The 25,088-nt window shown below is 46.6% G+C and overlaps 1 protein-coding gene across 1 annotated transcript in view; it reads right to left on the bottom strand.

Moving 5' to 3' along the window:
- The window catches only part of Siah3 (siah E3 ubiquitin protein ligase family member 3), a 66,559-nt gene extending 42,015 nt beyond the window's left edge, over positions 1–24,544 (bottom strand). The window contains exon 1 of the mRNA XM_004640267.1: positions 24,351–24,544. Within this exon, the coding sequence (XP_004640324.1) occupies positions 24,351–24,485 (135 nt within the window). The 5' untranslated portion in view covers positions 24,486–24,544. The remainder of the gene's footprint in view (positions 1–24,350) is intronic.
- Positions 24,545–25,088: the final 544 nt, after the last annotated feature.

The following is a 25,088-nucleotide window of genomic DNA, read 5'->3' as shown; positions in this document are numbered from 1 at the left end:
GCCAGGGCTTAGTTTTGACTTCCTGCTTGTTCATCGGATCTGCTGTATTCTTCATGATGTAGGTCTTTATTCTTCATGATGTAGGTCTTTATTCTTTATCATTCCTTTATCATTCCTTTTCTACATATTGTGACAGGCTCCAGGAGGCCTCAGGCCACCTGTGCTCCAGGCTGTCCTGACTCTACTACACTAAGGCAGAGTCCTTCATCCAAGAGCCTAAGGCAGAGTCCTTCATCAAAGACACTTGTGCCCCAGCTCTGTTTTTCCCACTGGGTCTCCCCTTCTGCTCCCATTCTCCCTGGGCCTCCTCCTTTAAGGTTGACCTGTGCTCCAAGATCAGGAGGACTGAACCCATTTCTCACAGCACTTGGCCTCATTCTTTCCTGTGGCCCAAAGCACACAGCTCAGTGTCTTTGTTTCCTGGCCTGCCCTTGCGCCTGGTATAATGAGGAATCATCTTTTCATTTACCTGCCATTTCTCTAGAAAGGACCTTCTAGATGAGTCAGTTCATAGAAGACTGTTTTAGTTCTTTGTAAAACCTATCATTGCCTGGAATATTTACTTATTTATTTAATTTCTCTTTGGACTGGGTGGTAAATCCTATTCACCGATACGTCCCCGAAGCCCAAGATGGTGCTGGGGACTTAGTAGGTGTTAAATAAGGGTTTAGATGGAAGGATGGATAAATGGATGGATGTGTACATGACTTAGCAGCCAGCAGCCTTCCAGGCAAGCCCTGCTCTACTCCCCACTCTCCCAGCTATGTTGCTGTAGACACTGAGCATTCTCTTTTCATTTGTCTCACACCTGTACTGCAGCCTGCACCCCATAGTGAAGGATTTCCCCATGGTCACAGCACCTAGTGTAGCAGATATGACTCAACATGCTTCTTCAAAGTGAACACAGACTTGCACCTCCCACCCCTAGCCAGGAACTTATGGTCCTAAAAGAAAGGTGGGGCATGTTCAGGAAGATCTAGGCCCTGTGTATGACTCAAAAGTTACCCTAAAGAGAATGAAGTGGCAGGGACCCAGCAGCTGCGGGCTGCAGAAGATGCCAGCTCTCTATTTTCCTGGAGAAATAGTCTTATTTCCCCTTTTTAAAAAATTATTTATTTATTTGGTAAAGGGTCTTACTACACAGCTCAGACTCATAGTGATCCTCCTGTATCAGCCTCCCCAGTGCTGGGGTTATAGGTGTGTACCCCACGCCCAGTTTCAGTGGCCTGCTCAGTAGTGCTTAGACTACTGAGCTCTCTCCCCGGCCCTTTCCCTTTCTCTTTGTCTTGAGTACAGTCAAGATGAGTAGAGCTGCAGCAACAATCTTGCCACCATGAGGTAATGATCCAAGGGAAAGGGCTAGAAAATCAGAGAGGCTGAGGCTGACATTTTGAACATCTGAGCAAAAGCTAGAAACCATCTACTCGCAGATTCTATTTCACAAGAAAAAGTTCTATTTGTTCAAGCCTTGTATTTAGGACAAGGTCGACAGGGTCTCACTACAGTCAATCTCACTAAGATCAACTTGTAGTGATCCACCTGTTTTCAGCCTCCCAAGTGCTGAGGTTACAGGTGCACACCACCACGCCCAGTCTCAATTGCTTCTCAGCATGCTCCAGAGGGCAGGGCCAGCATGGACCCCCACGGATGGAACTTGGGTCCCTGTGTCTGCCTAAGCAAATGCTTTAATCTGCTGAGCTATCTGGCCAGCCCTATCCAAGCCATTGTTTTATTTTATTTTATTTTATTTTATTTTATTTTATTTTATTTTATTTTATTTGTGTGTGTGTGTGTGTGTGTGTGTGTGTGGCCAGCTCAGCCCACCAGGGGGCGGGGCTGGCTGGCATGTGGTGCTGGGGGATTGAACCGCGGTCCCTGTGCTTTGCTAAGCTTGTTCTAAGTAGGTGCTTTAGACCACTGAGCCATCTCACCAGCCCCCAAGCCATTGTTGCTCAATGTTCTGTTATTAAGAGTTGATCATATTCTTGACTACCATGTAATTACACAGACGTCCAATCCAGGACTGGTGCTAGCCCTGCAGTGCTTGAGACGGCCCTTTGTTCTCAGAGAGCATAAGATACAGGTGTCATGGGTGGAAGGAAGGTTACTTCAGGGTTTCTAGGAGTCTCCCCACTGCCAAAACCCACTTCTCCTTTTAAAGTTGAATATTGGGAGCAGCTACTATAACAGCAGTATAATGAAGAAGGTATATTCAGGCTTTTGTGAGGTTTGAAGATTGCTATTGCAGTTTACCAAGAGAAGAACAGTCAAAATCTCCACCCAAGCCTGGGCTGCTGTATGGGATCAGATTTGAGCCAAGGCATTATATCAGAAGGAGTAAAACACAGCCAGTTCCAAGCCTCAGCCAGGGACTCAAGTTGAAGGCTACGGCAAGAGCAGTGAAGGTCTCTTAAGCCATTTGCAGCCTCATGCTCGAGCTTCCTTCAGGGCAGAGCTCCTGGTACACCATGATGCTGGCGGCTAAGGGGGAGACCTGCTTACCTGGCAGGAAGGTCAGGATCTAGACCCAAATGAAAGCTAAAAGAAGTCTGTTAGTAAAATGAGTTCTCTTGAGAGTAGTTAGGAGGAGGGAGAGTTTTGGATAACAAAGATGCATCTTTTTTCTTTGGCATTTGAAAAAACTGCACTCTAAGAAAATGTCTTCTACTTCCATTTCAAAGCTTTCCAATAAACAATAGTGTACATAGATAATTCAATAGTGCTTAATATGAAGCTGCCACTGATGTCGCCCTGCTTCCTCCAGGGCTTTCCCCAGTGGTGGCAGGGAGGTGCGGTGGTCTTTTCCACTCCACAGTGCAGTCAATTGAGGTTTCCAAGGATCAGTAATTCGCTCAAGGGCAGGTTGCTGCGGAGCCCAAGCTACTGACTCCAAAGCTGCTTTATTTGAAGAGTGTGCATTTCAGGCCTGCATCAGGCTGAGTTTTAAAATACACACACCCCAGTGGTCCCAGCTCAGGTCACCGCGGGTAGCACCGTTACATTCCCGAAGGGTCACCATGCTGCTCAGCTGAGGGCAGCCCTTTTCCCGTGGACCCTTAGCAGTTTAGGTGAAGCAGTCTTGCTGGTTTCCCATTCTGCTTGCTTTTTCCCTCAGAGAACACCAAGAAGGAGATTTCTATCAGGCTTGCTAGTGAGATGCAGCAAAGCTTTGGCTTGTGAGTAACTTGTCCTGTGAGACTAGCAAACAGTTCAAATAAACTGATGAACGAACAATACCTTGCAGTGTGTGTAGTGACACCACACATCACATGGTCATGTCTGAAGCAATGGGTCTCTCCCTCTTTTAGTCTCTATCTCTCTCTTACTGCAGGAGTGTGGGTGAGAGTCTCCCCAAAGCAAGAGGTTATGGAGGAGAGCTCATTTACAGAGGAGGAGGCGACAAAGGCAGGGGAAACCCTCACTTCAGACGAGGTAATGTGGGAGACAGGAATGCACCCCCCACACAAGGCTGTAAGCAACACAAGCAACAAATCTGTTTAATGACAATGCAATGTCACATTTCTGCGAAATCTTCAAAAGGAGGCAAAAGTAAATGTCATTGGATAGGTTCCTTATTAAAGCTACACAAAAAAGAAAAAGATTCCATCTAGCCAATAGATAGCAGTGACTCCCTTCATGGTGGTGAAAGTCATCCTACATAACCCCCCTCTATTTTGTCCCCCCACACCTGCCATGAAGGTTTTGAAAGGTAAGTGCAGGTTAGTTTGCTTATTTTTCTTTATATTTTTATTTTCTTCACTACTTTGCATTATATTACAGCACTGTAATCATTTTTATGTGATTTTTTTTTGGTGGGACTGGGGATTGAGCTCAGGCCCTTGTGTTTGCCAGGGAAGCACTTATTCTACTGAGCCATCTCCTCTGCCCCATGTAAATATTTTTGAGTTGTGGAACAAATCATCTGAGTTCCCACTACTTCTTACGGGGAAATTTATTTTTATATACAAGTACTTTGCATTGCAAGCATGTTTCTAGCATGAATTATACTCACAAAAACACTATATACGTATGAAAACTATACACTCCTCCCAAGGGGTGGCTCTGTCCCTCTACCTCACTGAAGCCAGTCTATTCCCAATATTTGTAGCATATGGGCTAAGGGTCACATGAAACCCACACACCACTTGTCCAAATGCTTTGGATTACACATTAATCTAGCAGACTATTGAGTTCCATGCTGTGCTTTCCCTATTTTGGTAGAGGAACATGGTATCACAGAGTCCAGGTTTGAACTCCAAGCATGCTGAAGTTCTGTGATGTGAGTGAGGAAAGAGTTGGTCAGAGCTCCACGGTTGCTACCCTGCCTTGCTGTCCCTGGCACCTGGCACACACACAGCCTGCACATGCTTTGGTCCACAATCTCTACAGAGGGGAAGCCTTGAAACCCACCAGACCTAGGGAGGCAGACCTGCAGAACATGAGTCCTGGGTTCCCATGGAGGGGTCTAGAGAGAAGAGGTAGCTCCAGCAATAGTCACTAGGGACCACAGATACCTCATTAAGCCATAGCCCAAGTGGGGCCAGTGGGACCTCTGGATCCCAGGGCATAGAGTGTCCTCCTGTCACATCCAAAGGCAGCTGCACACATGTGAGGGCACTAATGTCAGTCAAGACATAATTCTCTTCATTCCAAAGTTCCTCTAAGGAGTTCTGCTTGGTTAAACACCTTTCTGTTGAGCACTTGCTCTGCACCAGGGCCATGGCAATGTTCAGATGGGAACTGAACAGTCCAGCTCTTCAGGACCTTCAGTTTAGTGCAGGAGCCTCATTGGTTAGTAGTTTTGTACCATGATGGAAATATACCTAGGGCTGGGGAGATGGCTCAGTAGAATAAGTGCTTGCCTGGCAAGCTCAAGGGCCTGAGTTCAATCCCCAGTTCTGAAAAAAGGAAAAAGAAAAAGAAAAAGAAATATACCTAGATGCTTTTAGGGGCATTCCTGGCAAGAGATAACATCTTGAGGCCTTAGAGGTTGAGCAAATACTGACCAAAGAGGCAGGGAAAGATATTTTGGAGAGAGAACAGAATGAGTCATGAAGGTCTACGGGGACAGAGTCTTCCAGCAGTGAGGAGACATGAAAGCTGAGGTCATGGGGACACAGCATATGCTGCAGCAGGTACAGAGGTATCACTTCCGGGACACAGGAAGTGGGACATTTGCAAATTGATATTTATAACCTTATGACCTGACATGGAGATGGTGAAATTAGGTAGAAAATAATCCAGGCAGGAGTTATCAAGGCCTGATTATTCTTTGAGTTAATAAATCAGGGCTGAGCTCCGAATGGTAGAGGCATTATCCCATACTGAGGATGCTACAACCAATGGGCAAGACAGAAGGCATCTCAGCTGTCAAGGGGTTTGCATTCTGTGGGACACCAAAGACACCATCGACACAGAAAGCGTAATCATCGGGCTATGCCCGACAGAGCTAAAGGCTGTGGATAATGGAAGTGGAACAGGGACAGTGGAAGGGACACAGGGAGAGAAGATGGAGTGGCTTCTCTGTTCTTGCATTTCATTTATATTTACAAATATGTATCTATGTATTTATTGGGGACCTACCATAGGCAGCAGCTCTATCATGGGAATATTAAATAGAACAGTGAATCCAAGCATTTGTGTTTCATAGAGGAGTGAGATACTATTCAAGGGCTGTAGTTGTTCACAACAGGCTGGACTGCCTACTGATGCACTTCTAGGAGATGGCCTTACTGGTAAGTGATGTGTGGCTATGCAGTAGTGAGCTGCATAACAACGTATCTACCAACAAGAGATAGCATACAGGACGATGGTATCATAAGGTTATAATGGAGCTGAAAAGTTCCCATCACCCAGTATTTCTACTGTACCCTCTCTGTATATGTGTTTCAGTTTCCTGCAGTATTCAGTACAGACACATGCCGTGGAGGTTTATATCCAGCAGCAATCGGCTACATCATATTGCTGAGGTGTACAGTAGGCTGTGCCCTCTGGGCCTGTGTGAGCGTACTGTGATGTTCACAGCAGGCTGAACTGCCTACTGATGTGCTTCTAGAAGATGTCCTTACTGGTAAGTGATGTGTGGCTGTGCCACACCAGGAGGATGAGCGCTCCTAAGGAAAAGTGATTGGATCTTGGAAAGCAAGGAGCCTGACCTGGGCAGTGGCTTGGCAAAGCTCACTCATGTGGGATGAAGAGTGCCGCGAGGGCAGCCGTAGGAGGGAAAGAAGGACATGAGCACCAACTGGCCAAATAACTGGACAGTAAGTGGCAGGGAGACATGGACTAAAGCTACCCTTGCCTTTCCCTTTTAGCTTATTTTTAAGTGAGATTTTTCAGTGCATTGCTCAGTGGTGTATTAATACATGCACAATGTTGTGTAACCATCACTGCTATTTATTTCTAGAATATTTTCGAAACCATAACCATTGAGTTACAGCTCCTACTTCCTCTTCCTCTCGTTCCTGGCAGCCCCTTATCTACCTGCTAGCTCTGTGGTTCTGCCTATGCAAGCCATTTCACATAAATGGAAATGCACACTATGTATCTTTTTGCATCTATCTTGTTTCACTTAGCATAGGATTTTCAAGTTTTATTCATATTGCAGGGGGTGTCAGAATTTCATTCCTTTTTATGGTTGAATAATATTGCATCGCATATATGTATGGCATTTTGCATACTGATTCATCTATTGTTTCCACCTTTCGGCTATGTGAGCGAAGCTGTAGTGAACACTTACATGTAATTGCCTGTTTGAGTTTCCATTTTCAATGCTTTGGGATATACATCTAGAATGGAACTCTGGGTCATGCGATAATTCCATGTTCATTATTTCTAAGGAAACTCTATCCTATTTTTATAGCAGCAGGGTTATTTTACATTCTTTTTGGGGGGTGCACAAAGGTCCCAGTATCTCCCCACCCCTGGGAACCCTTGTTACTTTCCACTGATTTTGCCTGTACCCTGAGAGTATCAGATCTGCACCCTCCCTAGCACCTCCTCTGGTCATGCAGGTATGCAGGCTAGCTGAGAAGTCCTTGTTTCTTGTTAGGATTTGGAAGAACATGTCTTCTTAGTTGAAAGAATTTAGTGGACTACTGTCACACATCCCTGTACCAATGGCAGCTAAAAGCAGAGACAGAGATGGGAGAAAACTGGATACGAACTGGGAAGCTGGTAAAGAATCTGAGGCCAAGCCCTTGAGAAGACCATTGCAGTGAGCATCTTTTAAATCTCTTTATTGTAGCACCATTTCCTATAGTAGGAGCTCAATAAGTAAACAATCCAATACATGAGCAACTTCATTGTCTTTCCCCACCTCTCCTACATCAACCACAGTACAGAGTACCGAATGATGTATGACACTTTTTGCTCTGTAGAGAAGAGCTCTAGGGCCAGAATCCCAGGCTCTTTAGGACAGGGCACCCTCAGGCTCTGTCCACCTGACCCTAGCAAACCACCCTAGGTCTTTTGATACTGAGTCACCACTGCCATGAGAGTTATTTCACATGAAGGTCTTAGCTTTGCTTGATGTTACTGAAAATTCGGCAGGTTGCGTGGAATCCTTTTTAGGACAAGGCAGGGTTAAGCAAAGAAATAAGAGGACTAGGAATTGGGTGATGGAGCCAGATAATCCTCTCTGCCCCTTGGTGGCACCAAGACTGCTTGAATGAGCACTTTGCCAGCTATTTTTTCATGATTGCCATCCCTTGAGGCTGGCAGGGTAAGTGCTGCTGTCTACTCCACTTTTGCAGGAGGGGACAGACTCAGGACCCAAAGATGACCTGCTGAAGGTCAGCACTGGTAGGTGCAGGGCAGTATAAGTGCAGGGCAGTCTGAGTGTGGAGCAATCTGAGTGCCTGCTCAGAGCCAGCTCCTCTGCTGGGGACTCACTTTGGCTTCGCTGCCCCCATCCTGCTTCGCTGGCCCCATCCTGCTCAGGCCCCATCCTATTCAGGGCCTCCTGGAAGAGCTCAGCCAGGCTTTCACGATCCGTCAAGAGTTTTCCTAGGCTTTGGGCTTGTCTTCTCAGAAGCTGGTCTTGCAAAATGCTTTCTTTATTTTTTTGTCCAACTAATGCTGAGGTCACACACATGCACACACACACACACACACACACAAAACACACACACACACAAAACACACACACACACACACACACACACACACACACACACACATCCATTCTGTACCAGTGTGGCAAATTTCACTCCTGAAATTCAAATTGGAAACAGCCTTCTGTTCTCATTAGTTTGGGTTGTAACAGTCATTACACTCTAAACAATTAATCCCTGACTGCCAATTTCTTACTAGAATTATCCTGGACTCAACAACTGGTTTTGTCAGCAGAGCTGAAAGAAAAGCCTCACTTTTGTAACTAGACGTGTGCATTGCAATACCGTAGTCATCACCTGAGTTACTGAGGTTTATCTACACTGGGGAAGGTAAAAGCTGTCTGTCTGTGAGGCCCATTGATCATGCAGGCCTGTTCCCCCCATCCACAGGCTCCCAGGGCATCCTCTACTTGTGTGGAGATGAGGGAGGAAATTGCCTGGACCAACATGAAGTTGATGTCGTGCGCACAGTGCCAGGAGCCCAAAGGGACAGTGACTGCAAGCATAAGAATGGGTCCTGCACTCCAAGAAAGCAGCCATGTGACCTGGCTCCCTCTGCTGCTCATTGCCATCGGTTTTGGTGCCAGCTTGTGGCTTTCAGTAGTGGCTGAGGCTCAGGTTATGTGGTTTGTTGCTGGGCCACCAGGCATCAGAGGTAGAATCTGGGATAGTCTATGGCAATGACAACGAAAAGTGCTCAAGCCACAATCCCAAAGCCACCGTAATTATTGCAAAGCATCAACACTGCATTTAAACCTGAATATTGAGGTTTTAGTTTAGGAAAAAACAACACATACATTAACACCTATTGTCTTAACAACCACAACAAAGCATATAACCTGTGCCAGATGTTGTAGGTTTGCTACACTGGTCTGTGGGATCGCCCTTATTCCCAGCAAGTGAGGAAGGTCTGCTCTAGGTGGGGGATTTAGGGACCAGCTCAACCACCCTGGGCCAGGTGCAGCCCACTTATCTCCCTCTGCATGGACCCAAACTTAGGCCCTCTGGAGGATGGTGAGGCAGGAGGTGGGGAAGACGCGCTGGTCCAGGTCCTGACTTCACATCCCACTTCCATCACTTGCCACAGCGTAGCCTGGGACATGTGACTCGCCCTCTCTGTGCCTTACCTTCTTTGTCTATAAAGTAGGGGCAATGATGGCTCTACTGTGCGGGGACATTCTGAAGATTGAATGCAGGCTTGTGTGTGCTTGGAGCAGTGTGCCTGCTTCCTAAGTGTGTGCTTCAAATTAAATAAAAAAGAACTCTCTTTAATAATGGAAGGGTCTTTTTCTCTTCTTCAGATCCGAGAGCCCATAAAATGGAACAGAAAGGTAGAGCAAAGAAAATGATTCCCCAAGCCCTTGGTCCACTGGCCAGCACCCTTTGGTACCACCCTAAGCATGACTCTCCCGGGCTCTCAAAAGGTGAATTGAAGCATTTCACCAGCAGATAGAGAACAGGCTGCAGATTACCAACACGTAGGAATCCGCAGGCCCGAACTCATTAGATTCTTCTTACTCCTTTTGCCCCATTACTGTCAGAACTTGTGGACCAAATGAGCCCTCACAACATTTGGTAATGATAATAATAACAACAGCAATAACAATAGCTGATAAGCACATAGCATTTGTTCTGTGTGTTGTTCTGAGTGCTCATTATATTAACTCACTTGGTCTTCAGAATAATGCTAGGAATTATTGTTCTTCCCATTTTACAGATGGAAAAATTGAGGTATCAAAAAAACTAAATCTAAAGTCATACAGCTGACCCCAAGCTGTGAGTGGCTCTAAAGTCCAGCACTTAGCATTATGCACTCTCTATTTTTTTTTATATCATTCATCCCTTGGACCTGGGCTTGGAAAGTAGTATCCCAATTCTGGCTCTGGCCATGTACCTGAAGACCTCCTGATATTATAGTTCTACCTTAGATCATATGCCTGGAGACAGGCTCCTGTTTTCTGAGCTTGATTAATTCTCTTTCTCTACTTCCTTTCCTTGTTCTTATAGTCCCAAATTTTCATTTGTTAATCAGACCTATGTTTACTAAGCACCCACTATCCACTGGTCATTTCATTTATGCTAGGTCTAGGGATGAGGGGGCCCTTGGGGAACTCACTAACTGAAAGGGACACAGATATGCAAATAAATGCATGGAATGAAGAATCTGCATTTGTGCTTAACTTTGATCCAGGTGCCCATGGACATTTGGTTCTCGCTGGAACCCGCGGTCTAGAGAGCCTCTGCTGAGGAGAGGAGGCGGCTGGGTCTTAGAAAGTCCAGCCACTCACCAACCTTGTGACTGTGGCCCTGCTGCCTGCTGTCAGGTACCCTCAGATGTCCCCAGTTGCCTGGAATCCTTGTTGCTGGTCACTTTGCACATCACATCTTCCTTGCCTGGACACCCATGCAACCCCAGAGAGTAAAGGACATTGCACCTGTAGTCTTTATTTTGTGGCTGGTTAGTGGTGAATATGCTGTCCAGGCAGGGCAACAGCTGGTTGTGAGGGCTCCTGGGCTGTGCAGTGTGAAGCCTCGTGCCCGTCTGGACTTCTGTCCCCCTGGCCCATCCTGAAAGAGCCTGCCCCTAATCTTTCCAGTTTTCTGTGGGGGAAAATATACTTGTAGATGCCTTCAGGAGATCTGGGAAAATCTGTGAAAACTAGTCCCATCAGTTCTATAAGATTCAGAGAACTTAAGAGGCTTGTTTGGTGACTTTACAACACTTAGCTGAGTCACTCACACACGTGTTTCCCCCTTGCTGTATGAGTTCTTGTCCCACCATAATTTCAAATTCTCATCTCCAGAGATCCTTTTTAAAAAAGTGTTCTGCTGCTGAGCCGCATCCCAGCCCTCCAGAGGTTCTCCCTGACCCACTAATCAAATCACTTGAATGATTTTTCCTAGAGACTCCCTATTTCACGTAAAACAGAGTGGGGACACAAAGGGGAAGAAGGAAAAAAGAGAGGAGGAAAGGAGGGAGGGAATACAGAGCAGAAGAAGGGAGGAGGAAGGGAGGGAATGAAGGAGAGGGACGAAGGCAGGGAGAGCTGTCATCCTGCTGTGTCCTGGGCACTGGCTCAACGCGCTCACGCACACTCATCTAATTAACCCCTTCATTGAAATTAATTGTATGTCTTCCTGTAGCAAGGAGAGTGAAGCTCAGGTGAGTCAATAACTTCCAAAGTTTGTATAGTTATGCATATTAGAACTAAATTTGAAGCCACATCTGAGCTCAACATCCATGAACTTCCCAATCCAAGACAGTTATTCAAAATATACCTGTGGGCTTTTACTTTTCTATTAAATTTCTGTCACCCACGATAAATGAGCTAAGCTTGCACAATTAACCTACTTATATTCTTCATTTAATTCCCATTTAATCCATCTTATCATTCTACCATTTGGAACAAATTGCCTCAAACATCTTTTGAAAAGTGTATAAAGAAGTTCAATTATAAATACCTGTCTTTGTATGTCATGGTCATTTTGGAAAGGGGCATAAAGCAAGTGTCACCCTGTCAAGGCAGAGTGACTTGGGGGGTACCCCAGGGAGAGGCTATCTGGGAGGGCAAGTGAGGCTTCACCCCTGGAGTGCACCTGTTCTGCCAAGTGATTTCAGAAGGGGGGCTGGGAGCTAGCCTCTCTGCTTCTAATTGCTCTGAGATTCTTGGGGAAAGTGTGTTTCTGGCCCTTGCTTCCGTAACCATACAGAGAGGGGTGCAAGTGGTGCTTATTTAATTACCATGAACATGAACAGGTGAATTGGAATTGCTTCAGCTTTCATGAGGAAACTTCTCGATGTGCTCATCAGCCCACATGGCTACAGGGAGACGTGAGCGGGGCAGGGCTGGGGGAGGACTGCTGATCCTCCCAACATCAGCCCTGCTGCCCCCGTGCCACCATCCTAAGGGGCACCATGACAAGCAGTGATCATTGGGGACAGAACAGCAGTGAGAGACATAGCCCAGGTTAAAGGCACTTTCCTGGGTGTCCCTGTCACTGTTCCATTGCAGTGTCCCCTGTGTACCTTCCACAGCCCTTAGTGACTTTTGCCAACATCTCACTTCCTTGTAATGACACCCCTGCAGGTTCCTGGCTGATTTCCTCATCCTTGTGGTCAGCATAATGCTGACAGTCCTCTCACACCGCTGCCCTCATTTTGTTCCTCCACTGGTTTTACAAAGAAAAACTGCTCGTAGGGCTTTAGGAGGATTTACTAGAAACTAACATGGAAGCTAAGCTAGATTAGGTAGGGTATGGTCATTACATTTTCACCCCTCTTGAAAAAAATCTTAGAATTCTTTTGAAATCAGAAGAGACCTAGGATAGAAAAAGCAGTTATGGGCAACAAAGGCAAGTCAGGGAGCATCACAAACTCTGACTTGAAATTATACTACAGAGCTAATGTGACAGAGACAGCATGGCAGAGGCAAACAACCAGACCTGAGAATCAATGGAATACACTCGAAGATGCAGAAACACTCAGCCACTGTATCTTTAATAAAGGGGCCAACCACATTTACTGAGAGAAAGATAGCCTCTTTAATAGATGGTGCTGGAAACTGGCTTTCCATATGCTGAAGATTAAAACTAGATCCATATCTCTCACCATGCACTAAACTAAAATTGGAATGGATCAAAGATCTAAATATTAAAACAGAAACACTCAATTTTCTGGAAAATAGAATAGTAGAACTCTTAGAGACAAAGGAGTAAGCAAAGAAAATGAACAAAACCACAATCATACAGGAAGTATCACAAATAATCAACAACTGTGATCTCATCTTTTTATTTATTTATTTATTTATTTTGTGGTACCAGGGATTGAACTAAGGACCCTGTGCTTGCCAGGCAAGCACTTATTCTACTGAGCTACTTCTCCAGCCCTTAAAAAGTTTTTTTTTTTTTTTTTTTTTTTTTTTTTTTTGGCAGAACTGGGGATTGAACTCAGGCCCTTGCACTTGCTAAGGGAAGCGCTTATTCTACTGAGCCATCTCCCCGGCCAAAAAATTTTTTAAAAGGCAAAAGAAACCAATGCTGAGATTTCATCTCATTCCAGAAAGAATGACTATTATCAAGAAATAAACAACAACAACAAAACAAAAAGAAATCAACCAATAACAAATGCTGGCAAGGCTGTGAGGAAAAGGAACCCCTCTCCACTGTTGGTGGTGTGTAGACTGGTCCAACCACTGTGGAAATCACTGGGAAGAGAAACCTAAAACTACAGGGTCCGTGTGAGCCAGCTATTCCCCTTGTTGGCATCTTCCCAGAAGAACTGAAAGCATCATACCACAGTGATGCGGGCGCACTCATGTTCATAGCAGCGCAGTTTGTTGCAGCTAAACCTTAGAAACAGTCCAAATGCCCATCAGTCAATGAATAGATGAGGAAGATGTAGGGGTTTTTCTCATATAATGGAGTACTACTCTGCCATAGACAAAGTTGAGACATTTCTAGGTAAGTGGATGTACTTTGAGACCATATTCTTTAAGTGAAATAGATAGGACTCACGTATTCAAACGTCTCACGGTTTCTCTGGTGTGAGAAATAAAGACTAAAATATACAGCAGATTTGGGAAACAAAGAAAATATTCAAACAGGAAGGAAAACTAGGGATGGGAGAGGGAAAAGGCAAGGAAGGGAAAAAGAAAAAGAATATAGAAGGGAAAAATGGAAACAGATTTTGTAAATAAGCAAGGGAAGGGAGTTTGAAGGGAGGAGAGGTTAAGGGAGAAAATCAGAATCAAGACATATCATGTTCAGGTGTAAATTCCATATTATCTGTATCTAAAATGTACTCATAAAATTAATTTTAAAAATTCACCCCTTTTTTATTTTAGGGAAAAACCAAATGGAGCGGTAGAGTGTGGCTGCCAACAGAAGGGCATTTCAAACCCCTGTGGTCCTTTGATGGCTCAGTTGCTCGGTGGAAAAAGTCTCATTCTATTAGGGAGCTTTTTTTAATATTAAAAAAATCACTTTTTTCATTTTTTCAGAGGGAAAGCAGTCTATGAAATGTCATCCTAGTGCAGAGAGGGCATTTGCATTCCTGGCGTGATTCTTTGTTAGCCTTGCTGTGGTCAAGAAGCAAGTCAGATGCTGCCGGGACACCTTGGTGTCCCAGACGGGGGCCAGACATCACGTCCACCCGATAAGCCAGGCAACTCATGCCTTAAGGAAAAAAAAAGGGTTTCAGAGTACAAACTTCCATTTTAACAGGATAATTTTGAGTTGAGCATTTACATAAAGTTGTGGCAATAATTTTCCTAAAGTATTTTATACAAATTGTTAATTTTATACAGTTTGAACTGAAGGGCAGGCCTCTCTGTAAACCATGCAGACAACCCACTCTGAGGTCAAGAAAGATAACTTAATGGAAAAGTGAAAAACACAAACTAAATTCTGCACTCATGGATGGGTTCTTGGACAAATTACTTAATCTTTCTGTGCCTCAGTTTCCTTATGTGCAAATTGAGCATAAACTCAGGGCTTTAAACCCTTAAGTTTTTGTTTTTTGTGATACCAGAGGTCAAACTCAGCACCTTGTGCTTGTCAGGGTGGCCCTTACGCTGCTAAGCTAACTCCAACCCATCCTTAAGACTTTTTAAGCAATTCAGGTAAATCAGCACTTAGTAAGCACTCAGTAAATGTAGGAAATGAACATACGCCTAGAGGCAGTTTTAATTTGTATCCCCTCACAACAGGGCCTGAGATAAGGACTCAGACACAGTAGTTTAATTGGGATCCCATAAAGCCAAGGAAGGTACAAAATTGCTGTTCAGTTGCAAAGGCGGCTTAGAGAACACAGCCCAGGGTCACCCACCAAGAGCGGAGCATCTCTGAGAGATTTTATGCATGCTGGGGTGAAAGAGACGGGGCTCTGGCTCGATTTTCTTAAATGAAATAGCATCCATTCAATGTTAGTCCCAAGGCCAAGCAAGCTGTTGCCATCTGAAGTATGACAGATCAGGAGGTGCTTCAGAGCACAAAGTTTGCATTTGAAAAAGGAAAAGCTCTCCCACAAGCGATACTGAGCCAGGTCTTGGACCCCATGCATTTTGATCTTCTGCAGAGTGGAGAGGATAATAATAAACTACTTCTCAGTGACAACTGGATGCTGCATTAGACATGGTTCCTGGGCCTAGCGTGCCTTCAGTAAATGGTAGCTGTTTCTGACTGTTATTGTCATGATTGTTATCGCCCTGTGCGTAACTGAGAAAGAGAACTTCATGAAGTGCTGCTGGCTGAACTTAGGATAAGCTATTGTACATCCCTAATTCACAGAACAGGAACTGAGGCTCTGTCGGGCTACTTGCCTTGGACTTCCGGCACATCTAGACCAAGTTCTGAGGGTTAAATCTGAGGAGGCATGAAGTCTGGTAGCAAAGCTAGCAAGTAGCTCTGCTCACTCAAAAGCCTGTTGTAAAATCTGCATTAGTGACCTGCATTTAGTTCTATCGCTACGAGCCCTTCCCCGTGCCAAGTTAGCCATCTTCCCTCTCCAAGCATGCTCTCCCACTGAGGACCCTCCTGCTTCATCCTGCAGAGCCAAGGAATTCCCCCCTCCCCACTCAGGCCCCTCTCCTTGCAGGAGTCTCATGCCTCAAGGTGCAGGAGGTAGCCTGGCAGCTGTGTTCCCACCTCACCATGGATTCATGATTAAAAATATATTAAAGGATCAAGAAATTATTAAGAAGTACAGCATTTTGCAAGCTCAAGTGACATTTCCAGCTGGATCACTATCCTAGATTATCTAGAAAGACCCCTTCACTCTGCTGAACATGTTAGGCTAGTTTCTGATCTGTTTTCTCCTGGGGCTTTCCTGCTGGGTCCATGATCAAGATGAAATGTAGCCTTTGGTAGCAAAATTTGATCCATCCTGCTGTTTGACATTTGGGCTAGGGCTGCATGGCTCAGTGACTTCCTGTGGAGGTTCATCTTTGTCCCCTATATCTGTGCCAGCACCATGGCTACTACAAACATTTGTTTCTTTAATGTCCTCTTGGCTTCTAGCTTGCCAACATAGCAAGGGCAGGGCCCCTCTGGAAGAGGCCCAACCTGTTGTAAGGATGTACTGCAGGGGCACTGCCCAGAGTGCCCACCCTCTTACAGTTGTGGCACAGAGAGAACGGGGGCTTGAAAGTAGAACATGGGTGTCAGACCTGGCCTATCGGTTGGAACCTTGGGCAAAACACTTTATCTCACAGAGCCTCATTTGGTAGACTCAGAGCTTGAATCAGAATACCATCTTGAGTTCTTAGCTTGCAAGAATCTTGCAAATCTTGGTGCCTCAACAGATAGGCTCCAAGGCATCAAGCACCTTCCCATTCATCCCTAAAGTCTGATTGGAGAAGTTTGGCCAAACAACTTGGTCAGATCTGCATCACATAGCGTGTCTGAGGAGCTCAGTAGCATTGATGCTATAGCTACTGTGGATGGACTAAGCCATGTACTGAGCACGATGCGTGCCACATACCCACTTTATTTAACCTCCACATATCCACTTTACAGGTGAGAAAATGAGGTCAGAGTTGCTGCTTACGTCCAGAGTTTCCTAACACATAGAAATGATCGGCATCCAAGGAGGTAGGAATGCTAACCAGCCTGACCTGATCATGGCCCATTGTACACAGCTGTTGAATTATTGCACCATACCCTACAAATACACAGTATGTGTCAATGAAAAATTAAAAAGAGATAGTACTCAGGGAAAGCATCACTGGATTCAAACTCAGATCTGCCTTGATTCTAAAACTCAAAATCAACTACAATATTAGTTTCTCTTTCCCAGCACTGCTGTATCCCTTACCTCTCTCCTGAGACTGGAGGGGACAGTGGCAGAAAGGTGGGGAAAGGGTCTTGTTCAGCTCCACCCTTCCTCCCACTGAGCTGAACCCAGTAGGCATGGCCTGGGCTCTGTGCTCCTCCCTCCACCCCCAGCCAGGGCATCAGAATGGCCCGCACAGTGTGTGAGTGTGAGTACATACATGAGTATGTGTGGTGGGGGGTGGAGGAACACCTGGGTAGGGGCTAGCGCAGTCATTTTAGTTCTCTAACAAAAGTGGCATTCTATAATTCTTCCACAGCAAGGACAGGTCAGGGCTTCTCTCGCAGTCCTGATTCCACTGCTACAGTCTCCACTGATTGTCACCTCCTCTCATCCCTGCCTAGTTCAGAGAAAAGCCACTGGCTTCAGGTGTGGGGATCTGAAGATCTGGAAGGAGCCACTGGCCCTGCTTCCGTATCTGCCTGCCTTGGTGATGAGCCTGCAGACGCAGATCCTGGAACCAGGCCCCCTCACAGAGCTACCTGCTTGTCTGCAGCACAAGCTCTTAATGAAAAGAAGCCACGTGGAAGTCATGACGAGCAAGTTTTCAGGACGGATGGAGAAAGGAACTGTCTTCGTGCCTCCTAGCTCTGCGAGTGACAGCACCTAGCTCGCCTGGCTCTTATCCCACTGCCAGATTTGTCCTCTCAAGACGCAGCCCCTCTCTTACTGGACTTCTGAACTCAGAACTCAATAGGAATTGTTTTATTTGAAGGTAAGCATTGAAGAAAGTCTGACTTCTGTGTAGGACAAGAAAGTATTCCATTCAAAATTCCCCTCAAAGCTAAAGGCAGTTCACAAACAGCAGAACGTAACTTGGAGCACAAGGCTTCCAGTGAAGGGGGGAAGGCTGAGGAAGGCAGCCAGGAGGGGAAGCTGTATGTACAGGCAGCTTTGCTTCTAATGACTGTGTTAGCAGCGACTGCTGCTGCTTTGGATTCTCCTCCACAGCAGACATTTGCCTGATGGGAGCTCACCCAATGCTGCAGCCACAAGAGAAGGGGCTTTATTTTCTCACCTTTATAGATGAGAAAATGGAGCTACTGAGAGGCTAAGTCATGGGTTCAAGGTCATGTGTCAGCAAGTGGCACAGTCAGGACTGAACTGAGACCTGTCTCCCCTAGAGTGTATGAGTTTTCCCAGCATGCATTGCTTCTTCACACACTGGTCTTATGAATTCATAAAGTAGGCAGCAAGGGCAAAATAAATTCTTTCACACCACAGTATTCTTTCACACTGCACCTCCTTTATCATTTGACTTTTAAAATATGATATACATACATTGTATGCTTTAAGAATTTGAGAAAGAACAGGAAGAAAATTTATGGATCGAGTAGAGGGACAAGGGAGGACAAGGTCGTTGATGTTTTGCTCTGCCAGGATTGTGGTCTGGTCAGGGGAAAGCAGGGGTCTGTGGTGTAGTCTTTGAGGTCACATTGGCGGCCCACTGTGGGGCAGCAGCCCCAGTAAGGCCCCAGCAAGTCTCTGCTTCAAAGTATGTACCTGGACCAGGGACATTTACTTTGGCATCATTGAAGACTTCTTGGGGAGAGTTCAGAGACATAGTCTGCATCAAGAGACTTAACTGCTTATCTTAATTCTGTCTGTGAACAGGCTGACTTTGCAAAAGCCATGTACTGGGTGGTGCCTAAAGATGGGTTTATGTTGTGATGCCTAGAACCTGAAAATATTGTGTCTATTCATCCTATATTTCCAACGGTGTGAGTAAATTAAGCTTAGTGGTAGGAGACATTTATCCTGGATTACTCAAGTGGGTCCCAAATGCAATCACATGTGTTCTCATAAGATAAGCATGCAGAGGATGAGTAGGCAGTGTGACCACTAAAGAAGAGATGATAACGCGGCAACCACAAGCTAAGGAATGCATGTAGTCACCTGCCCGGTCCCAGGGAAGCCATCCAAGTTACCCTGAGCTCTCTGCAGGTTTTGAAGGAAGCTTTCAGAATCAGTTTTTGAATCTCCCTAACAGTCCATGCAGGCTGGGGGTTGTGGCTGAGGGGATGCTGCACAGTGTGCTTGGGGTGCTGGATAAAGGCAAGCCAGAGAGAATGAGCTCCCCTGTGCATGGCTGCCCGCTTTGGCCTCCTGGGAAGGGACAAGGGGAGAATCTGCCCTAGAGGTTTCGAATGGAGCGTTGTTCTGCCAGTACTTTGATTTCAGGCTTCTGGACTCCAGAGCGGTGTGGCAAAGTATTCATGTGGTTTTAAGCTGCCCAGCTTGAGGAATTCATTACAGCAGCCACAGACAACTCATCCCCTCTATGGCTTCAGTCTTCTCAGTTTGTGAAGCAAGGTTGAGCTTCGCAGCGTGGACATCCTCCCTGTCACTCCCTGAGCCACACACACTGGAGGGCAGGTCTCCTCTCTCCCCACCTCTAAACAGGTCATTGTGCTCATTAGGAAGCAGAGCTGGGCAAGCCAAAGTGACATTAAGGCAAACACCTTCACGGACACTTGCTTTTTCTCCTTACTGTCAATTGCTAGAAAAATACCCTGCCTCATCCCAGGGAAGCTGTCCAAGTCACTCTGACCTCTCTGCGGGTTTTGAAGGAAGTTTTCAGTGTCAGTGTCCAAATCTCCCCAACAGTCCCTGCAGGCTGGGGATTGTGGTGAAAGGAATGCCACACAATGTGCTTGGGGTGCTGGATAAATGCAGCCTGGAGGTAATGAGCTCCCCTCCGCATGGCTGCCCACTTCGGCTTCTTCTGCAACTCAATCACTTGCACACAGCTAACCAAATTATTGCTCCGGGCTGGAGCCTCCTGTTATGCGGCCCAGGAGCCTCATTTGCAATCATCATTAACCAGCAAAGCTGTGTGCCTGCTCTGTGCCCAATAGAGTCAAGTGTCATGCAATATCCTTGAGGCCAAGGGTGTGGAAGAGGCTGCAGAGGCTGCAGAGGGAAGCTCACGGAGTGCGGACCATCAGCCTGGAGCCCTCCCCTCCTCCCTCCGCCCACCCACCCCATCCCTTCTCAGGTGCTAATGAGCAGGGAGGAGGCTCCAGGCTGGGCAAAGGAAGATGAGGGTGAAACATTCCCAGGAAAGGGAGTGGCACCTGAGGATGTGGCTGTGTGTGGAGGAACTGGGGAACCCACACACCAGCTATTAACCAACACTGTCAGAAGCCTTGGACTGCTTTAAAGCTGGCATTTGTGCTGAACACTCCAAAGGCTGCCTCTGAGTCTCTAAAAGCTCGGCTTAGGTCTTTGCTCACTTGCCACTTGCTGTGCCGTGTCAAGCAGTTAGCAAAGTCCCAGAGTGGCTCAGGCTTTCCAAAATTCCCCCACAAATGGCAGAGATGATGTTTGTCTTTACTGTGCACTTCGCCTCTCTTCCGTTCTGTCCTTTGAGACATCCTGAACCTCCCTTCCGTGTAGCTGCCCACTCCCCACCTCGTTCCACACATATTCATTCACACAGGCACACAGCTGCTGCAAGGAACAGCACTGAAATGCCCCCTTTCAGATTCGGTATCTGCCAGACACTTCAACCACAATGTGCAATAGTCCCTTCCATTCTGTGTGTGTGTGTGTGTGTGTGTGTGTGTGTGTGTGTGTGTGTTTCTGAGGATAATCCCAAGGTTAATGGATTACAACTGACAAAATCTGCAGGCACCTGGCTGGCTGGAGGCAGGAATAGTCTTTCGTCCTCAGGGAGGTGGAGAGATTTGTGCTGCCAGGTTTGGATGCAGAGGAGAGCGTGGGGAGAGTGGGGTGGGCTGGCACTGGGATCAGAGAGAACCATTCAGAAGTTTGCCAGAAATCACCTTGCTAGTCTTTTTTCAGAAACTTGTTTCTCAGAGCCTGTGGTTAAGAGCAGGAAGACTTCCAGCCCCCTCAGGTTGGCCATTGCTATCCACTTGAGAAGTGCTGGAGACTGACCTCAGTGGGTTGGGGCGGGTGCTGCAGACTGTGACCTGGAGCAGCCTGGCTGCACTGTCCCACCAACCATCCCACTCTGTAAAGGGCACGTCTGTGGATGAGGTAGCAGGCAAGGCTACCAGGGCAGCTGGGGCCTCTGGGAGAGCAGCCAGGAGAGAAGGGCTTCTAGATTTGGAAAGGGGCAAAGGACGCAAGGGAGGAAGGAGTGCTGAATCAGGACCAGGCACCACAGCCTCGGGTGTGGGAGTCTGAAGCTGGCTCCCGCTTTGCAATAGCCTCTGAGAATAAAGAAGCAGCGGGAAGTCTGCCAAAAGAGCGGGCTGCTTGGGCCAGGAAAGAGAAGTGGGGGCATCATTTGGAACCCTGTTCTGTGCAAGGAGCGATGCTGACAGGCAGAAGCAAACAGATACGGGGAAACACTGCCTTATTTGCTCCACCTTCTGGGGCACCACAGACCCACTGGGACCACCTTACTTAAAGTTGAGGTCTCTCATGCTCAAGGCCAGCTGCTTTAAAAGACCTCTTTAATTAGGACAGGCTTAGTGTGCAATGTATCTAACCAGGATATCTGCAGGATGCATGAGGTGCTGCCTTCTGTGTAGAAGGCAGGCTATCAAGCTTGAAGGAATCCCAGGTTACTGAGTAATCACCATAATAAGACTAGGAATGGAGGTGACCTATGGTAAATGTAGGATTTCTCTTTCCAGAAAGTGAATTTTGATTATAACTCAGCACTTGCCTCAGGTCTTTAAATGCTGTTAGAATTCTCAGGAAGAGCCAGGATAAAGTAGAAAAGTCTAAAAATGCTTCCACGAAGAAAGCACAGCCTTCCCAGCCTTCTTTGTACCAACATGCAACTCAGAAAATTGAAAACCAAGTTGCAGTCTCTCTGTCCTTGCTCACCATTTCCTGTACCAGCCTGTCATACAAAGCGCAGGGAAGCACCGCAGATCGATAGCCCTTCTAGGTGAACGCCACCACAGCTTTCTGTTTTTTCTTTAAAAGAAAAGAACTTAGAAAAACCCTAAACCACAGCTTACTGCACAGAAGGTACATTTCCACAATCTACTTATGGAAGTCAGGTTTAGAGAACTGTTTTTGAGCTTTTGTGTACTTTTTAATCTAAGCATGGGCAGTAATTCTTCTAGATGGTTGTTCCTTTAGACACCCTGCAAAAGGCTGCACATCTTTGGGTGTCACACGTGGGTAAATTTACTCTCCCTCCAGCTGCCTGGACCTAGAAGAGTGCACAGTGCCTGGTGCTGGTGGAGAGCCCCAGAGCAGCAGTCCAGCAGCCTGGAAGCAGCCCTACATCCTGTGCACTGTGCCCCAGGTTCTGGTAGCCTTCGCAGCACTTCGCACGCTTTGTTTACCTGCAGCAAGGCTCCTGTGAGCAAAACCCTGAAGTGGTTTTTATGGGAAATGAACAGCCAAATGACAGTGCATATGAAACAGTGAACCGTGGAAAACAGCCTCTTAAAGCATGTGTCACCCATTTTTATGATCTTGCTTATAAGATTTTTGATTTGCTTAAAGACTTTAAGTGACAACTTTTGAAATTCCTAAATATTGTATCACAAAACACACTTTTCTGAAAAGAGGAGAGTGTCCCAAAGCACAGCCACCTAATGTCTTCTGGCAGTCTTGCAGGGCTGTGGAGGAAGCAGGCAGAGGAAGGGACAGCTCAGGAAGGTACAGCCCAGACAGCTGAGCAGCGCTAGCACAGGGTGTCCAGCACTGACGCAGGACTCCTGGACGGGGCAGCAGGACTAGTACCAAGCAGACATTGCTGAGAAATACACATAGCTCCTTTCCCTGTGCCCTACACCTGGGCCTCTGCACCTACATCTTCCCCGTCATTGGCTACCGTCAGTGAACTACACAAACTCAAACTTCAGAAATGCTAAGTCTCACAAACAATTTTGAAAGTATTGAAATGCAAAGCAGAAGTAAACAAAATTTCTTGCCACAGGGAACTAACTAATGTAAAGTGACAAAATAATGAGAGTTCACCTGCAGCCTTGAAAGGGCTATAAAATGGAATTCAGTATTGTATTTTAATATGTGTACTGTACATTGCTTTGTCACAGATGACTGGTAGAGGAGTCTCACTGAGGAAACTGAGTCATAAAGGAAGAAAGAAATAGTGGGATGAGAGCAAAGACAGACAGACAGAGAGAGACACAGACAGTTAGAGAGGGTGAGTGAGTGTGAATGGTTCAGTGAGATGGTATTAGTCACAAGTGCAGGGCCTGCAGAAAGCCTGGTCCTAGAAAGAGCAAGGTCCAGGGACATGGTACAGTTCATATACTGCACTTGGCACTAGCCTTGGCATATGACCTCAGGAGCTCCAGGCACTTCCTAGAGACTTCAAGGAATGGGAGGTGGGGACCCAGCCATCATCACTGACTTGCAGGGCTCCTGCTGAGGACAATCTGACTGGTGAGTCGGTAAAGTGACAAGCAACACACTGCACTGGCCAACCGTCCGAGCTCTTTGCAGAGATGGGTGGTTGTCCTGTTGCAGACACAGCCACCCTCCGTCCTCCACCTCCAGTACACTGAGGAGTGCAACTCCTTGCAGCATCTCCTTCTATTTTAAACCATGGCCAAGTGACTCAGAGTTTTGCAACTAGGTCCTCCACCAGCCCTTGCGCACTGTCTTCCCCACATGCCTCACAGGTGGTGCCTTCACACCTCAGTCTTGGCTGCCATGCCAGTGGCCATCCTCTAGACTTCATTTTCTGGATTTTGGCTTAAAGAGCAGTGACCTAAAGGCACCAGCACAGACGCGGCAGCCAGGCAGTCACAGACAACTCCGCGCCAGTCGCCTGCAGGGCTGCCGGCAGCAGAGGCTCCAGGCTGCTTTCAGTATTATACAATTGAAGCACAGCCCTCCTCCTCTTGTGCACCGTAGAAAGCGCACATCTAGCTGGCAGGAAGGAATAAGCCAAACTCCTCTCGGTGCCACACACATCACACTCACATACACACACACACAGCCCCATAGTCAAGGCTATTTTTGCAGAAAGTACCCCCTTGCCTCTGCCCCCCAGCTACTTCTGCTTTAGCCAGAGGGACTTCCAAAATTCTTGCACTCAGCTGCCTTTCTCAACACATGGGCAGACAGCAATCTGGGTAACTTTAAACTCGTGTCTTCTGAGCACTTGCAAACAAATATTTGGGAGAGAGGTAGGACACTCCCCCACCCATCACCTGGCTTCCATCCCCCGCCCACTCAGGCTAACAGCGGGGAAGACACTGGCCCCTCACTTCTGTGTTTCCTGCCAGTCAGGGAAGCAGCACACTGTCACCAGGAGCACCAAGCCACCTGGAGAGGGAGCATGAGCCAAGGCAAACACCCCCAGCTACTACTCTAGCCTCCCAAGAGCAAACCAGTGTTTTCAGGAGCTCCGTATGCCTACTGAAGGGTGACTGACACCTCTGAGAAGGAACTAGAACCGGAGTGGAATGAACGTAAGATGCAGAAAGACAGCCACTCACCTTTAGGTTGTGTGTGGGGTTGACTACACAGACAAGTTGCCCAGCCGCAGAGAAAACCCGCTTAGCCTTGTAATGTTGAAAGCGGAGGTGAATGAGATCCAGCACAGCCCCAAAGCACTGAGTAAAGAAAAGCATCACAACTTTTGGGGGTGGGGGTGTTGGCTCGGAAGGCAGTGAAGGAAGCTGTAAGTCCTTGGGCTTGGGAGGAGTGCAGCCTCTGAGACACTCCGCTCCAGCCCGGCTTAGCGTGCCTTCATATTCATCATCAAAATAAGACGGTTAGAATCTTGCAGCAGTGAGGCAGCCAATCAAAAGGACAGAAATGTTATCCTTGAGGCGCAGAGACAGCCAATAACAAATGCCTCCCCTACCGAAACTCCCTGATGAATTGAGCCTGACGGAGAATGTATTATTGAACATTACCATAGATCAGCACATTGCATTTATCTTGTGATTACAGCCAACCATACATAATGTTAGAGAGATAGGCTGACAAAATTGATTGCTTAATGTGTCTCCATTTATTAATTGACTTAATTTAACATGAGAGCCTTTCTTAATGCCCTGGCAAAAAAAAAAAAAAAGTAAAGCGTTTAAACTGCCAAATAGTAAAACACCTCGCTCCAAACTAGGCAGATGGATAACGCAGATCGTGGCTTGACTCGCCAGAGCTGCTTGGGAGAAAATCAAATATTACGAGACTCTGATTCCAATAAGAGTTTGGCAGCAGCAGACATG

Source organism: Octodon degus, unplaced genomic scaffold (assembly GCF_000260255.1).
Source record: "Octodon degus isolate 3935 unplaced genomic scaffold, OctDeg1.0 scaffold00122, whole genome shotgun sequence".
Lineage (NCBI taxonomy): Eukaryota > Metazoa > Chordata > Mammalia > Rodentia > Octodontidae > Octodon > Octodon degus.
This window is presented reverse-complemented; position numbering and strand designations above follow the sequence as displayed.